The sequence below is a fragment of the Pleurodeles waltl genome, chromosome 1_2 (assembly GCF_031143425.1).
Source record: "Pleurodeles waltl isolate 20211129_DDA chromosome 1_2, aPleWal1.hap1.20221129, whole genome shotgun sequence".
In the NCBI taxonomy this organism is placed as follows: Eukaryota; Metazoa; Chordata; class Amphibia; order Caudata; family Salamandridae; genus Pleurodeles; species Pleurodeles waltl.
Window position 1 is genome coordinate 69,004,986 of NC_090437.1, and position 17,317 is coordinate 69,022,302.

At 43.0% G+C, this 17,317-nt stretch overlaps 1 protein-coding gene across 1 annotated transcript; it reads right to left on the bottom strand.

Annotated features, from left to right (window-relative positions):
- Positions 1 to 701: 701 nt before the first annotated feature.
- On the bottom strand, positions 702 to 16,900 carry ALDH1B1 (aldehyde dehydrogenase 1 family member B1). Its single transcript, XM_069236479.1, has 2 exons — positions 16,798 to 16,900; positions 702 to 2,665 (listed from the first exon to the last, which is right to left on the bottom strand). Exon 2 carries the CDS (start codon positions 2,659 to 2,661, stop codon positions 1,111 to 1,113), a length of 1,551 nt encoding a protein of 516 aa, XP_069092580.1. The 5' UTR covers positions 2,662 to 2,665; positions 16,798 to 16,900; the 3' UTR covers positions 702 to 1,110.
- Positions 16,901 to 17,317: the final 417 nt, after the last annotated feature.

Sequence of the window (17,317 nt, forward strand, 5' to 3'; positions counted from 1 at the left end):
AAAATTTCCTTGGGTAGTTTGCCGGGATTTAGGTTTGTCCACTTGAGAAGTGCAAGCCAACATTGAACAAATTATTTTGATATACTGATGTGGGGTTTGCACATAGACTCATTGTGCAAAAAATGTTTGCAATGGTGAACAAAGAGGTATATGTGCTTGACCACCGTAATGCCAGTTGTTTTGAAAGAAGCTCCAGCATAGAAGTCCACAAACACCTCAGCATCTAAAGGGTTAATGAAACAGTGAAGATAAAGTCTTTGCCAATGGAACTACAATACAAAAAATCTCTATATGCAGAGGTGAAAGTAAAAACGCAAGACGTGTCAATGTTAATAAACATTAAGTTTAAGAGTTACAAGGGTACTTGCAGGAGTTCCCTCTTTCTCTTCGTGTCACTGTCTTCCATGTTCCACAATACATACTTCAGATGTATACCTTACAAGGAAGATACCCTTATAGTTAGTTTCCTTTTTGTCCTGTACACACCAACTCTTGAAGAATATATTTTTGCGTAGCTACCTAATGTGCAACTTTGCCTTGGTATTAACCTCAGACATCTTGTTCTCAAAATTCTATACATAGAAATAGCATGCTATTTAACTGTTCCTAGACACCATCCCTAAAATGGAAGAAATGCATAAGCTCCAGTGCTTCAAAAAGCACTGATTTATATACACATAAACCAGCAACACGCCAAAACGTGTACTCACCCACTTTTATTCAATAATAAAGGATAGTCTGATAACGACAGAGTCACAAGTAAAGTAGAAACAAGAGCATTTAGAGTGACATTGAAGGCAAGTGTTTTAAACAAAAGTAAACTCCGGTACATTTCAACTCTGTTCCCTTCCGAACGTTTACTGGGACCCACAATGACATGCTTCAGTCTACAGTAAAGTCAATAAAGAGTATCATTTATCAGCTGGTTCGTATGAGTTTTGTAAACAGCTAGGCAGCATAGGGGAGGAAATGTAGAAAATGTACGAAATGGAACAAGGTCAACATTTTAGGATGTGAAAAGGGAGTACAGTGGATTAATAAAGGTAACAGAAAAAAACCTAGAAAGTGTTATTTTTATACCCATGACCACAGTGTATCGACAGTGGGAGTTTAGGAATTCTTCTGGGGAATCTTGATGGTTACAGTCTTCACTTCTGTGTAAGCTTTAAGCCCGTCTTCTCCAAGCTCTCTTCCATTGCCGGATTCCTTGAACCCACCGAAGGGTGTTTGGGCAGTGACGAGATTATATGTGTTCACCCAGACTGTGCCAGCCTGCAAAGCTTGTATGAGAGTTAAAGCTCGGTCGATATCCTTTGTGAAGATACCAGCTGCCAAACCATATTTGGTATTGTTGGCTCTTTCAATAACTTCCTCAATCTTCTTAAATTTGAATATTGGTTGCACTGGGCCAAACACCTCCTCCTTTGCAATCGTCATGTTGTCTTTTACATCACCAAACACTGTTGGCTTAATAAAGAAACCCTTTTCTCCAAAGCGCTCACCACCATACATGAGTTTAGCACCTTCTTTTTGTCCACTTTTAATGTAACCGAGAATTTTCTCAAACTGCTCTTTGTCAACTTGAGGCCCTTGTTTAGTGTCCAATTCAAAGGGATTGCCCACTTTTCTCTCTTTAGCCTTCTCTACGGACCGCTCTAGGAATTCATTGTAGATGGGCTCTTCTACAAAGGTTCGAGACCCAGCACAGCAACACTGTCCCATGTTGAAGAACAATGCTTCGTGACACTGCTCAACTGCATGCTCCATGTCTGCATCTGCTAAAACAATACTTGGACTCTTGCCACCAAGTTCTAAAGTAACCCTCTTCAGATTGGTCTCACCGGCTGCCTGTTGTATTAAATGACCAACTTCAGTAGAACCAGTGAACGCAACCTTGTTGATATCCATGTGCCGTGCTATAGCAGCACCAGCTGTTGGCCCATATCCTGAGAGGATGTTCACCACCCCGGGTGGAAATCCAGCCTCCTTGATTAGGGAGGCAAAATACAAACCTGAGAGAGGGGTTTGCTCTGCAACTTTCATCACTATAGTGTTACCAGTAGCCAGAGCAGGGGCAAGCTTCCATCCCTGCATTACTAGAGGAAAATTCCATGGAATAATTTGACCACAGACTCCTACTGGTTCATGTCGAGTGAAACAGAAGTGGTCACCATCCATTGGGATGGTCTTCCCGTGCCATTTGTCTGCATAACCCCCAAAATATCTGAATACCTTAATGACTTCATCCAGATCCAAGACATAGGATTCCGTGAATGGTTTCCCATTGTCTAGGGTCTCTAGAGAGGCCAAGTACACTCGATCTCTTTCCACAAGGTCAGCCAAGCGATTTAGAAGACGCCCACGTTCAGAGGCATCCATGCGCCGCCATGGCGAACCCAGCCTAAAAGCTTCTCTGGCAGCTTTCACTGCTAGATCGACATCAGCTTTGTCTCCTTCAGCTACATGGGCAATTATCTCTCCGGTTGCAGGGTTAATGGTTGGAAAAGTTTTCCCACTCATTGCATCCCTCCACTCATTGTTTATGAAGAGTTTGTCATAATGGACATCAGGCTTAGTCTGTGGATTCGGAACTGCGGCTGTGGAAAATTGTGCTACGGCAGGGCGTAGGCCAGTTGCTCGTGGAAGCAGAAGACGAAGCATGTTCCTTAAAAGATAACAAAAAAAGGCAGCTTTAGAAACAGAAAAGCATAAACATCTTATTCATTCAGGTCTCCATCAAAATGGGCACAGTTTTGCATTACTTGGAATATATTTCCCACTCCTACAAAGTCTTAATTTAATAGTACACACAAAAAACCCATTTGACTCAAATTAGACATTGCTAAGATACCGTGGTACCAAGGCATAGTCTGGTACTCTTGGTGCTATAGGTCATGGAAACAGCATGAGGAACAGTAAGTATATGAGCATCCCCAATGCTATGAAGCATGGCTAAAGTCTAAAGCAAAAGGCCTTTGACATGCCAACATGTGCCATTTTGTAAATTTGTGCACCATGCATGAATCTATAAATGATGCAGATGTTTTTCTTCTGTTTTGTTGTTAAGCTATCGATCCATTAAAGCATTTTTATTTTAAAGTGGTGTGTAGGAAGCAATGGGAGTTGTGGAAGCAACATTGGGTGGAAAAAAGCATGGAGGGCGCGGGTGGGGAAGAGAAGTAGCAGCTAAGAGCAACGTGTTGCGGGCGCAGAAGAGGCAGACAGGAGAGAATGCAAGGGAGAGTACATGCCGGTGACTGCAGCATGGGGAGGAAGGGAAGGAGGTGAAGCATTAGAGTGCAGTGGGAGAGAAGCACACAAAGGAGACAGCTAGAAAAAACATGCACTCATGAGAGCGCTTAACCAAAAAGAAAAAAGTAGTCCTTGAAAAGCAAGCAGTGCAAGCATAGAAGACACCAATCAAGAGTGTAAAGAGGCAATGCTCCATGGGAGTGACAGGCAAGACTGACAGGCTGGAACACTAATGAACAGGCAAACAGGCATGACATGAAAGCCAGCCAATGGTAAGGAATTTTTTGCTTTCAAGCCCCCATGTGTTCTTTGCAAGCCCACATAATGTCCTGCACTATCTAGTAGGCTCTATCTAAAAAGGCTTTCAAAGTATACTTTATCACTGTCATTAACACCTTACCTTTACACCTAGGCTCTCATTTGCCTTTATGTGGGCATTGAGGGGCACAGTGTAGGGTAAGGGGGTCAATCCTGTCATATCATTGGTATCAAAGGTTAATGTCACTTCCAGTACCGTTGGCATGTCTGTAAAGCATCCCTATGAAACTCCTAAGACATCTGAGACCAAAAAAAATAGGTTCTCGACAAACCAGTAACTTTCCTGCAGAAGAACTGTCCATGCTAAATGAAGGCAAATGAAACATTGTCTTGAGGGCCTGCAGTGCATGTTGGAAGTTGAACAATTAAGGTATTTTTTTTAGTGAAGAAGGTGGGGTCGAATCAATGAAAAGATTAACAGGAAACCTCACGCTCAAATGGCAAAAAAGAAGGAGCCAAAATAAATACAGATTACTGTGGAATGATGTAAATGTTCTTGCTTTAGAAAATGATTTTCCAGGGTTCCCCTCCCATATATGGCAGTGTGCCGTTTGACCTTGCATCTAAAGTAAGGTTGGCCCGAAGACATGCTTCAACAAATTCTTTTGTAAGTGATTTCATGGTCCGCATCAGACCAGGAATTCTGCAGTATTAAAATGTGCTATATGAACAATTTATACAACTGCCATTACATTTTCCCTATTTTCTAGGGCACTCATTTCCCAAATATCATCTTACTGCAAGCAAATTCGTCAAAGTCATGAACCAGCTTATAATGCACTTTCTACCTGGAATAAGGCACGCAGATTGTGCTATAAAGACACTGAAGTGGATCAGCCCAAAGCAGCCAGGACTGCAACTGTAAAACACAGTATTAGGAAAGAAATGTTTGCTCACACACGAGCAAAGTAATCTCGAGTCATTGGCCTACACCCACCCTTCCAAGTTAATCTTCAACAGTCCCATGCAACCGAGGCGGATATATCCTCCTACGGCTGTCCTGGAAAGTATCTGCACTCTGACTATGCAATGCTTTGTATCTGTGAGTCAAAATAGTTTTTTTTAGATCAGCGTCATTAGGGCTTTGATTGGGTAAAGCAGTGTGAGTGGCTAAGGCAAAGCAAACCACCGTCATGGTGATAGGTTTACCAAAATGTTAGAACTAGGAGAAGCGATATGACACATTTGTGCCAACTAATACATCACAGGAAGAGACAAAAGCTTTGGTCCTGCTGCCATCGAAGCAAGAGAGGTGACTGACGCAAAGGCATTTCGGGTGCCTTATTGGTGTTTTAGTACTGGCAAAATTATTGAGTAATCACCACTCACTCTACATAAGACCTTATCTATATGCTCTTGTACCTCAAGTTATGCAGTAGTTAAATGTCATGACAAATACCTTCATTGAGAGTACATTTTACAGTCCAATTCATGAATAGATCAGAATTTGGTGCAGTAAGACAACATTTTCTGAGCAGAAAATAGTCGTATTTATTAAAGTCTTCGCGAAATCTGGTAGATGTGTGTAGTAGGAAAGCAAGCTTTATTTATTTAAAGACTCCATTGCTAATCATTACTAATTATTACTTATAAAGCTTCAGACAGATACGATCATTGATGGTCTTCAGCTAAATGGCCTTTATGTTACACTCTATTTCCATAACATTATACATAAAATGAAAATTTCTACAGTAATTTTCATTTTTCTGGTCAAAAGCTTAAAAACGGCTCTGCACTGCCACCAAAACTAAACCTAAAGCTCAACAAGCATTGGCAAAGCCAGACGGTATTGCCATTTGACTTTGCAAATATTGAACAGCATGGGAAATCGCTTTTACAAGGGTACATTACCATGCAAAGCCTTTACCAGGCATGTTTTTGCCGTGCATGCCTCTAGGACAAAATGGTAATTATATAGAAGATAAGTGTACGTCTATAGTCTGGGTAGATTATAGTAAGGATCATATTTCAATAGGAAATGCCTTTTTTAAGTTACTAATAACGTTGGCGTTGGTTGAGAAATCTCCATAACATTTTCCAAGAAAGTGCTACTTTTTTACTAGTTTGCACGAGGAACGTTTCACGGTGATCAGTCAAGTGGGGCTGATAAAAATGGGGGTCCCACAAAAACTTTCTCCCTATTCATTTCTCATTGGAACTTCGGACAGCTACAGGCAAAACTGCTGAAAAGATTTACACTAAATGTGGAAGAAAGCAACATCTTGGTCCAGAAAGAGTACTTTCTGTGTTTTGGTGTAAATTTGTTTAGGAGTTTGAGCAATTAAGGTTAAAAAATGTGTATCTATCACGCTGCAGAGGATTTGCATGTTGTCCCCTGGAGACGGAAGCCTTGCTGTATTTCCTTAGCAGCAATTAGATTGGGATTACCAGGTCTTAACAGTCCTGGTCTGCCAGAGGTTTGGGCGATCCCTTCTAGTAGTCCTAATGCCACCAGCAAAAGACAGCGCCAAAGCACACAGTACCTTCCACAAAAGTCCCTGCCAGAGAAAACCCCAGTGGGCAAAAAACCTCCAAGGATTGCACAGAAATCCAAGAGCAGATCAAAAGATCCAGTAGCAGGTGAGGAACCCAGGGAACAGACCAGTGACAAGGAGTAGGCTGAAGAACATGCAGGAATACTAGGGAGAAACAACACCAAACAGGATCCAGATATCACTGGAACTAGTTATGAGCAAAGAGGCCAACTACAAGACTGCCAAAGCATTGCGACACAAGGAAAAAGAATTCAGAGTTTCTTTTACACCACAAAAAATAGGAAATGGCATCAGAAAGGGTGAAACAAAAATGGATTGGGAAAATCTAATAGTCTAAGGACCGCTGCCAACTTGGATTGGGAAGCTATATCCAATGAACCATCACTAGAGGACGAAGAGTGATTTTGGTAATGGTGGGTGCCAGAGAACCTCCTCGTCCCTTCTCCCCAGGGAAAGAACTGAGGTGCATGGGATCATACCGGCAGCTGCCAAGGTAAGTGCCAGTGAGGAGCACGGCAGCCTGCCAGCCCTCCCTATATCTTTCCTGTCTTCCGCATACAGTGAGCTCTGCCCACCTGAGATGCTGAGACCCGTAGGCTGTTACCAAATCAACCAGAAGTGGTGGTAGCCAACTTAGGACTGGGAAGACCGTCCCGAGCCCTATGAACTCTGGACACAGTTTTGGGTCCTACCAAAAATGGGAAGTTAAAAAAAAATGGGGCAGGGTATGGATACCCTGATTCCCCAAACAACCTTCCCCCCCGCCCCCAAGGCCTGGTTTCCCTGTCTGCACTACTGCGGGCAGGGAAACATAGGTCTGCTCCCACCTGGCGGGCACATTTCTGAATCTCCTGCCAAAAGAGCAAACACAAGGCTGCTCTTACTCGTTGAGAGCTTTGACACGCTCCATTAGCTGGGAGCAGACTTGTTTTCTGTTACCCTGCCCGTATTACTTCAGGCAGGGAAACAGAACACATATTGCTCCCTCTCAGAGGGAGCATGTAGAAACAGCTGCTCCCTTTGGGAGCGATGCCAGCTTGTGCATTATCGGGAGACCAAGCTGGGGCCACAGGGGCCCTGGTGCTCCATGGCTCCCAACGTGTTGCGTGGTGAGTGCCCTCTGTGGGCACTGGGGCACCCACCTATTACAAAGAGGTCCCAGAGGATAGGGTCCTGGGGCATGAGAAGGCTTAGGGACAAAGGCCATGCTGCCACACTCCTCTATTAAATAAGACACGGCTGCAGGGTTGGCTACAGGGCTTGACCACAGGGTACCCGATGGTTGAGCACAGATTAATTTAGGGTTTGCTTGTGACTGCATCCGGTTACAAATTGTGGTTGATGCTTGAGAAAGGTTTCACTCCCCTCTATCAGTTATCCAATTTCTGGCAGTTCTTCTCACTCAGGCAGCAGGACGGTGGTCCTTCTTGCAGCAGAACAGCACATCAGTAATTTTGAGTCTTCCACAGCACCAGACGTGTACTGAAGAGTTGGGTCTGAGGGTCCAACCTTTATACCTGGCGCCCACTCTGAAGTAATACAAACTTCCGAAGTCCTCCCTCAATAGAGGTGTCTGGAATTTCCTGCCTCCCTGCCCTGACCTGGCCCCCAGCTTGTCTGGGGGCACAGAAGACAAGTGTGAAACCCTTTGTGAGTGGGCCAAGGCAGAGTCTTTGTGATGTGCAAGTGTGGTAGGTGACAGCTTTGCCATCCTATCAAGTCAGAGATGGCCCATCCTGCCAACAACTATTTCTCATTTGTCTCAATGTCTGGGAGTAATACACAAAGACCAACTGCCAGCTACACTAATTCATGAGAACAAGGGTACAGGCTGTAGGCACAAAAGAGTTGGGACGAGAAAATGCCAACTTTCTAAAAGTGACTTAAAATCAGACTTTACCATTAAAGAGGGTTTAAAGTTAAACATCTTTTGAGACCAAACTCTACAATACCTACCTGGTTTAAAGTGAAAGATATCACTTATTAGATGTGATAAGGTAACCCAATGTTATCCTAGTGGAGAGGCAGGCCTTGCTGGAGTGAAAAACAAATTTAGTAGTTTATCACTTACAGGACATGAAAAAGTTATAAGTACATGTCCTAGGATGACATGCATCAAAGCAAGAAGGCTTAGACCTGGCAAAAGGTTTTTCTTGCCAGGTTGAAATGACAGTTTAAAACTACACCCAGGCTGCAATGGCAGACCTGACACGTTTGGTAAGACTATTTAAGTGGTTGGTACAATAAATGTTGTAGGCCCACTAGCAGTGTTTAATTCAGATGCTCTTGGTATAGGTAGTACCACTTTACTAGGAACTTACAGGTAAACTAAGTGTGCCAATAGGGTGCAAGACAATTTTACAATTTAAAGGAGGGTACAAGCACTTTAGCACTAGCTAGCAATGGTAAAATGTGCAGAGTCCTAAGGTCAATATAAATGAATTCAGCAAAAACAGGAATAATAAGGCAAAACCTTTGAGGGAAGACCACCCTATGGCTGACAAGTCTAGCAGTAATGCACAACACGTATTGTGGAGTGTCTGGCCATTAGCCTAACTGAGGTAATGTTATGCTGCATTGCAGGCAGTATTTTTATTTAATACAAAATTAAAACTATAAATCAAACACTTTACAGTCAGTCAAACTAGATTTGGTTAATCATACCAAGAAATCTGCACAACGGCCCTAAAATAGATAAGTTAAAAAACATAAGCAGTTCATTACAGTGACAGACTTCCGTGTCACCTCTCACGTTTTAAAGTGTTTGCCAGAACAAATAAAAATGTAACCACTTGAGAAAAGGTGATCATCCGTACAAACATAACGTGAATACATACTGGTGCTCCAAAAGGATAGCGACCTAAATACTCATTATAATGTCATTAGAGGATCTTGAGCACTCCCTTGTTGGCTCGTGCCCCCTCTACTGCAAGTTCCACAGTCCTATTCATTAGCAGTTCTAAAACTAAAGCTGCCTATGAAGTTTAAATAAGGGAGAACTTTTTCAGAAACCCGCAGAAAAGGAAGTACGGCTACCTAAACTATGCACCTTGCACCTTAAAATAGACTTGCAAAGAGCCTGACCACTGGGATGAAGGGTTTTCCAAATAGACAGCCAATGCATTTTAAAGTAATATGTGCCCATTTAATGCTCCTTGGTAAATCAGACCTTGTGACGGTAGGCCAAAGGTCGAATTCTTCAACAATATAGAGGTACATTTTAACCTGGAGAAATGTTCCGATGATGTTTACGAATGGAGTTTTATTACAAAAATGCCAAACACGTACCGACTAAATGAAGTTACTAACAGAACGTTTCATAGGCACAACTGTTGTTGAAACATCCATAGGGGTTGAATGGCACTAGTAGTATTCTGCTCAGCCAACACATTAATAAAACTGTGGATTTCTTAACTTCCTGAATATGTCAAACTAGGTTTACCCATTACTACTCAAGATCATCCTAAAATAATACATACCCATACTGAAATTGCCATGAAGTAATGCAGCCAGAACCAATTGTAGGGTAATACATCCTCATCGTGAAATCAACACTGACTAATACAGTCCCATTCTAAAGATATCATGGGATCATCCTTGAGTAAGAGAGTCCTGTTCTGCGGTCATATCAAGACCATTCTGTAATAGTACGGCCCATCATGAACTACTCATAGGATCATCCTGGAGTGATACAATCTAATCCTGAAATCATCATGGGATCATCCCACAGTAGTAAATGATCATCACATGTTTTCCACGGAAGTAATTAGGAACCCATCGTGGAGTGATACAGACTAGTCCAGAAATCATCATGGGATCATTCTGTAGTAGTAAAAGATCATCACATGTTTTCCTGTTAAGTAATCGGGAAGCCATCATGGAGTAGTTTCTTTGATGACTCTAGAGTCAACTCATTTAAATATTTCGCCCTATACACATACTTCAGGGTGGCTTGGGATGACTTCCCCAGATAATTGCGGGAATAGCACAGCTGAAGTCATCAGATGACTCCAGAATGACTCTAGGATGATCTTCCTTTTTTACTTGGGCAGGTTTCTGGGAAGCCCACTGCAATCAAACTACACTTGTTTTGTTCAACAAAACGGGCAAGATGGCCTTATTGTTCTTGTTTGTAATACAAACCATGAGCATAGCATCCCAGACACACGACTGTGGGAAAGATATACAGGAAGACAATGTGACGAATGTAATGAGTTAAGCCAGTGAGATGGCTCAGTGAGTTAAACACAGCTGACAGCGACTGATCAAATCCAGAAAGGTACACTGTTCCAAAAGCAAAGGCAGAGATCCACTAGGCATTCCTAAAAATAGAAGCAAGAGCTCTCACACATCTATTGGATGTCATGCTTCATCATAGGGCTTGCTCCTCATCAGACTGGCGCTGCAATGTCTGACGGGCCCCACAGGAGGGCTCTTTGCTGGAGATCTTAACTTGAAATGCGTGCCAAGCTGAAAAAATGTATGGATCAATTTGAACCTACACTAGGAGGGGAGCTGGAGAGAAAAAATAAATAAATTGGCTCGAGAACCTAAAAACCCCATATATTTTATTGATTGTGATGAATCTCGGACAAGATTAAAAACATTAGGCAGAGGAATGCCCTAAATGTTTTTAGCTTGGCACACATTTCAAATTAAGCTCTCCGGCAAAGAGCCCCCCTTTGGAGCTCGTCAGACATTGCAACGCCAGTCTGATGAGGAGCAAGCCCTATGATGAAGCATGACATCCAGTGGATGTGTGAGGGCTCTTGCTTCTATTTTTAGAAAGTGCCTAGTGGATCCCTGACTTTGCCTTTGGAAAAGTGTACCTTTCTGGATTTGTATTACTATTAGGGAGACACTACACTAGACCATGTAATCTCCCTGTCCCTCCTATGGTTAAATAGGCAGCGACTGATCTACAGGTTACGAAATCAAATCCTGGCATGGCTAGCTCAGCCCACTATCTTTTCGAGGTCACCACTTTCACAATCTCAAAATTGGGCAGTGTCTGTTATTTACAGTACTTCATAAAATCATAGGGTTATTAAAACGACAATTTATATTTAAAAAAAGTTTACTATTTTGCTTATTTTTATATAAGTAGATTTCCTGGAGTTGTTGGGACATTAAAGGTCAGAATCCAGCAAAAATACAAATACATTTTGAGCAGTGCTCTAAAATGTACAGCGACGTGCAGAAAAGCGTGCGTCGCCTACCAGGCGCAGTTATTTTGCCCACAACAGTTTAGCTCAGTTTGTATTGAGCTGCAATGTAACTTGCTGGGTAATGCCATCACCCCTGATCCGAGGTCCTTGTGAATGGCCGAGTACTCCAGAGACAACCTTGTTAATCTGATGCATACACGAGATCAGCCTTTGTAAGAGGCAAAGGAGGTTCTGGGTAAAGATGCCATCTTTTCAGTAATCCATCTATGCCACAATGTGGGAGGAAATGCGTGGCACATGCATTTACTGCTCTGTCCCATCCAGACCATTGTCACCATGGCCAAGAGGCTTTTGATGTGATTTAAGCAGACTATTTTTCCCAATCTCCTGAATGCACTGGGTCCATCTTTTTCACTGTTTTGACCTCCCACTTATTTTAGAGATGGGAGGTAAAAAGCCAGCCATAGAAAGCAGTTGTTCTGTGGCAGTCAAAAATTTGAGGCACTTAAGCTTGGACACTGGTATTATGTGATAGTGGAGGGCCAGGTCATGCAGGAGGATTGATACAATTATGCGACAACAAAAGTTAAATTATGAGGCCCAAGCTAGTAAATTCTATGGTCGTTTCACTACACTGTTTTGTCACTGTATCCAACATTATTACTCTATGGTCAGAGTCAATTCACTTGTGCCATTTTAACACAAGTACAGCAATCAGCAACTAAAAGGTTGCCACTTAACTTTCTAAGGGGTCTTTCACATTTTGGCACCACGTGCTGCATGTTTTTAGTAACTAGATCCCTTTGACCTAAAAACACACCGCGCCTCCAGTCTTTCTTGCTGCATTCGAGGCCCCAAAATGGGCATGGGGCCTCATTTCTTTCCGGCACAGCACGCCTCCCTGCACCAATAACCTTTCCCCACTTACCTGTTATTGTTGTCCTTTTTCTGTTGCCTTCGTTTGTTCTTCCCTTTATGTTTTTCACTCTTTCCCATTATTCCCCTCTCTTCCCAGCATGCATTGGTTCCCTACTAACTATGGTTCCTTGTCTTTTACTTTGTATGTCTTTTTCCCTATCCAATATGATGTCTTTGCACTTCATGTTGATCGCTTCCTGTTTTATGGGTATTTAAGGGCTGTGATTCTCTTCCTCCTTGCGCTGCAACACTTTCTGTTTGGATGGTGTCTTCGCTCCTTCTCCTTTGTGTCAGATACTGGTTATACTTTTGTTCCGGTGCCTTCCTGTTCATTTCTGATCTTATATTTTGCATATTGAATTTTGCTCTCATTCCAGGAAATTCCTTTTTGAGGTTTTTTCCCCTTTTTAGGGTTTTTTTTCCCTCTGGCACTACTTCTGAAGGACACAGACTGCCCTTGGCATTCCTATCGCCTGCAGCACCTTGGCTACCAGAAAGTCGCCCCTACCTGGGCCAAGGCCGAACATTCAAGAACAAGAACCTCGTCACTCGTTCAGCGGACTCCAGGCTCAAGCAACGTGTAAATTGTGACAGCTGGGATCGCTAAGCAAGTCACGAGAAGACTACAAACCATCCAGAACTCAGTGGCCAGACTTATCCTCAACCTCCCTCACAGAACACACATCATACCTCAGGCTCCTCATACACAAATGTGCTCAATTCAAACTCATCACACACACACACTCTGAACTATACAACTTAGGCTCCACCTACCTGTACATCTCCTGCCATAACCCGCCCAGGCACCTCTTGGTTCACAAGACACCTACTTGCACACATCTGACCCATAAACAACTATCAGGAGAACGGGTGCTCTCTTATATCACTCCTAAACTGTGGAACGGCCTCCCGCACCAGATTAGAGCCTCTGCCTCTCTTCTGGATCCTGCAAGAAGCAAAGCTGAAGACCTGGCTTTTGAAATGACTAACCTACCGTAGGCAGGGTTAGGCACGCACACCTGCTCAGTGCCAGGTCACCTTTGCTGGTGATAGTGAGCTTTACAAATACACAATCTGTACAAACCCTGTGAAATATTCATATGCAAGCAGATGTGGGGTGAAAAGCGGCGAGGAGAGGCGCAGTGCTGGCATGGTAGGGCAGACGTCCCAAAGTCCTGTCCACTGGGGCAAAGCTTTGACGGGCACATTACTTCAAGGCTGACCACTAATCTGAAGGCACTTGATTGCTGTGCTTACATATATGCCTGCAGCCGTCCTCTACTAATTTAAAGAACCAGGCTTGTATTTATTGTAGAAAATCTGCAGTTAGGCTAAAAAAACTAACATCACGAGTGAACTAGCCCAATAAAAGTAGCATCAGAGACTTATCATTGCCACATTTTCTACCAGAAGATGTAATTTGATCATTCCAACCTCACACGTAGCACTCAAATATTTCCATTCAAACTATGTGTTCATCTTGGGCTTCAAGATCAAGTCTAAAGGGCTCTTCAGCCAGGATCCCATCACTTCTGTGACAGAGGATACATCTACAAAAGGTTACTTGTCACTGGCTTTTGAATGTAGAGCACCTGATTAAACCCCACCTGTGAACTGGCTTATTTCTTTATCCCACTGCAGTCTGCTTGAGAAAAGTTACTTGCAAAAGCATGCACTATGAAATGTATTGTCTAGTCACTAACAGCAGGAATTAACCATCTCAATGTATATACCTCATCAGGGGAGATTGCACAGTCTTGGCGTGATCTCACACTGACCTTCAGGTTAAAACAATCTCTGCAGTGAATACATTAGCCCACTGAACTACCTTAGACACCATCTCCCTGGTACATTTATTGCACAATCACGACTTCTGTGGACTTGCAGACATTTCACTCTTTTCATAGATGCTGGCACTTTACCGCGTTCTCTAGGCTTACTTACCACAGAACAGGATGGGTCAGAGACGAGAAAGTAATTACGGTTTTTGAGGCTCAAAGGCAGAGTTAAAGGCCACGCTTAACAAGATCTGCTGTGTCGGGTACACTGACTCAGACAGGCACACCTATATGCCAACTCCATCCCAAGAATCCAAAGGAGGTTCCAGAAACACAACAAAACCTACTCAGATAAAATCACATGTGTATTCCCCATGCGCCTGTGCACTTCATGGGCGTCTCATATCGACTTATCTTACAACCAATTTGCTAGTACAAAAAGGCAGTGCCACAGAAGACGAGCATCGTTGATATGACATGATCATTTAAGCATAAGCCTGTACTGAAGTGTGTAAGTGACATCAAGGGAACCCTAATAACTGGCACATTAAAAACAATTCTGAATATTAAAAATCTCAAATAGAAAAGGAATTAATCAAATCAATAAAAAACAGAAAAAAACAAAAGACTGCTAGAACAAAATAAATTGAACTTTAGCAAAGCCAATAGGCCTGGTTACTATTTGGGTGCTGACCAAAATATTTTAAAAAGCCAGTTACAATGAAAAACAGTGGAAAAAACGACATACAGTGTACTTCAGCTATGTAGAAAAAAAGTCCCTCGTGCATTCAATGTAAGCACTCCATAGGACGTGAAATGATTCGCAAAATAGCCTCAATAGCATTAGGTGAGATAGTACTCCTCTGGGTGAAGTTAAAACCCCTTTTGTAGATATTTTAGGCAGCTGGAAACAATAGGTCTTGCAGGCAGCTGTGATGCCGAGTGAGACCTAAATGTGCTAAAAGTGAAATATACTAAAGGAGAGGCGGGAGGATCTCACACCCGAGGCTCATTTAGTTTAGTCTAATTTCTGAGCGCCATTATCGCCTTCCAAAGTAAACCCTACCACCAAGGAATGGATCGTACATTTCACATTTGTGTAAAAACAGACTATAAAAATAATAAACATATCTATTTGCAAAAGGTAGACCAGTTAATGCCCCGATCCATCCAAACCTAAGACCCATCTGTTGGAAGACGTGGTTAAGTTACTAGTCTCAGTTGTAACCATTTCGGGGCAAGTCCCGGATGGTGAAAAGTGCAAGTTACCATTCTGTAGGTATGTTACACCATCACTACACTTCTAAGGAGAGCTCTCGGACATTGATACAACCCTGGTGATTTTAGCAATCTGGGGACTTTCCAAATAATCCCGGGGCAGCCACCTCAGGACCGAGTCTGATTCCGGTTGAGACACTGCGCTGAGGCAGATATTTTTGCACACTTTCCGCAGTCTGCGTTTGTTTCTCTTTATAGAGTATAATTTCACAAAAGTCAAAATTATAATTTATATTTGAGCATTTTATACAAACTTTAACCGCCGAAAAGAGAACCCGTCGGATCATACCAGTGACCAGTTTAGCACTTTCAAATGTCGAACACGTCACAAGGTCCATATTCGGCTCGACGGGAACAGCCAAGATAAAAAACAGTTTGAATGTTACCGTCAGGGGTTAAATCAAGTGTTGAAACAAGCAGAATCTGCCCGCAGCTCTGGAGAAGGGTGGCGAGGCGCCTGTCAAGGGATTACATCGAAACAGATTGCGAACAAACAATTTATGTAGCTGTCAGTACGAGAGTTCAAATAATTTTAGTTTATTGCATTGCCTAGTGGGTGCATAATATCTGTAGAGCTATTAGAGAGAGGCTTGCCTCCCCATTCTATTACTAACAACACATCAGAAATAAAGGTTCAAAATGTCATGACATTTTACTGCAGAAGCAAATCTTTTAGGGCTAGCAAAGAGTTAAATGTTCGTTTAGTGCAGCGCTACCACAGTGCCACCTACGTCATGTTGGAATATGCCACTCCTGGCCTGTTAGGGAACCTCACTTTGCATTCTGGGTCTAGTAGTTTTACCTTTACATTAGAGATAAAGGATAACCAACGGTTATTGCTGATTGAAGGTGCTCTACATTACATCCATTACAAAGTACCGTTAGGAACGCGCTTATCGACGCTTATTTATGGAAGTAATACGGAAAAGAATGTGCATAGCCGTTGTGCGGGCGAACGAAAGACTGACGTTTGGCCGCCCGGGCGGATATTTACAGCACCTGACAAAATTCTGGAAACCAGAAAGGATGTTTTTTTAAGCAACAATGCTAATAACTATATCTGCCATTAGACCTAATTTGGCATGAGGGGCGTTTTAAGAGGAATAAGACAAACGTATTTAGAAAGATATATCTTATTTCAGAAGGACCAAAGAGTCATGTTTAAAAAACACGGGCATGTAAGATTTGCATCAAAGGGGGCATGGGGGAAATCAAGACAGAACATTAATAGGCCTGTTGTAATCAGTTCTTGGCTAGAGGCAGAAGGGTCTGTCACGCAGAATAGCTGCGGGTAAAGTGCGTCTAGATTGTGCACGTCAACAGTAATCGGGGTCCTTTGTCGGCGCCAGCATCGCTGCGGCGCAGTCGCACGAGCTGGGGGTAATTTTACCAAACCTCATCTTTGTCTGCATTTCGTCCTCTCTCTGTACCTATACGGCTTCCTGTCCACAAATTCATATTTTCTCTTTTCAGCAGCATAGGAAGTATTAAAAGAGCAGTATTCACCTACAGTAACCCATTCAACACGAACCGCCCCCACCGTGGTCAATGCCGCCTGCGGTACCCCCAGTACGCACAAAGCCTCCTCACCTTTGCAGGTTCAGCGGCAGAGGTCACGGTGAGAACAGCTCTTCCTAGAACGAGAGAGCGCCCCTGTCTGCCCTCTTATAGACTTGGAGGAGGCGGAGACAAGCACGCCCCCTGGCAAGCGGCTTCAGTCACAACCCCTGCGTTGTCTTGACAGCCAGATGGCCAACAGACTCCATGGGCAGAGAGAGGGGGCTTGTAGGGATGTAGCCCTCCAGATAAATCAATGAAAGCGTCCACATACACACTGCTGTGAAAACTCGATTAAAAAAAGCACAGCCGATGCCAGCTCTCCGTGATGAATCCCACAACAAACTTTAAAAATCTTGCTGAAATTGATTTACGTTTTTCTATGTCTTGCCCATACACACCGTGAAAAGTAGACACAATGTACCGATTTTGATTGAAATGATTTTATCTTCGTTACACGTCTATTTTTTGGGGGTGGGAGGAACTACTTGGCACAGGAAACTTGGAACCTAAACTGTAATAGCGCATGTCATCGCTGAAGGTTGTTGACCAA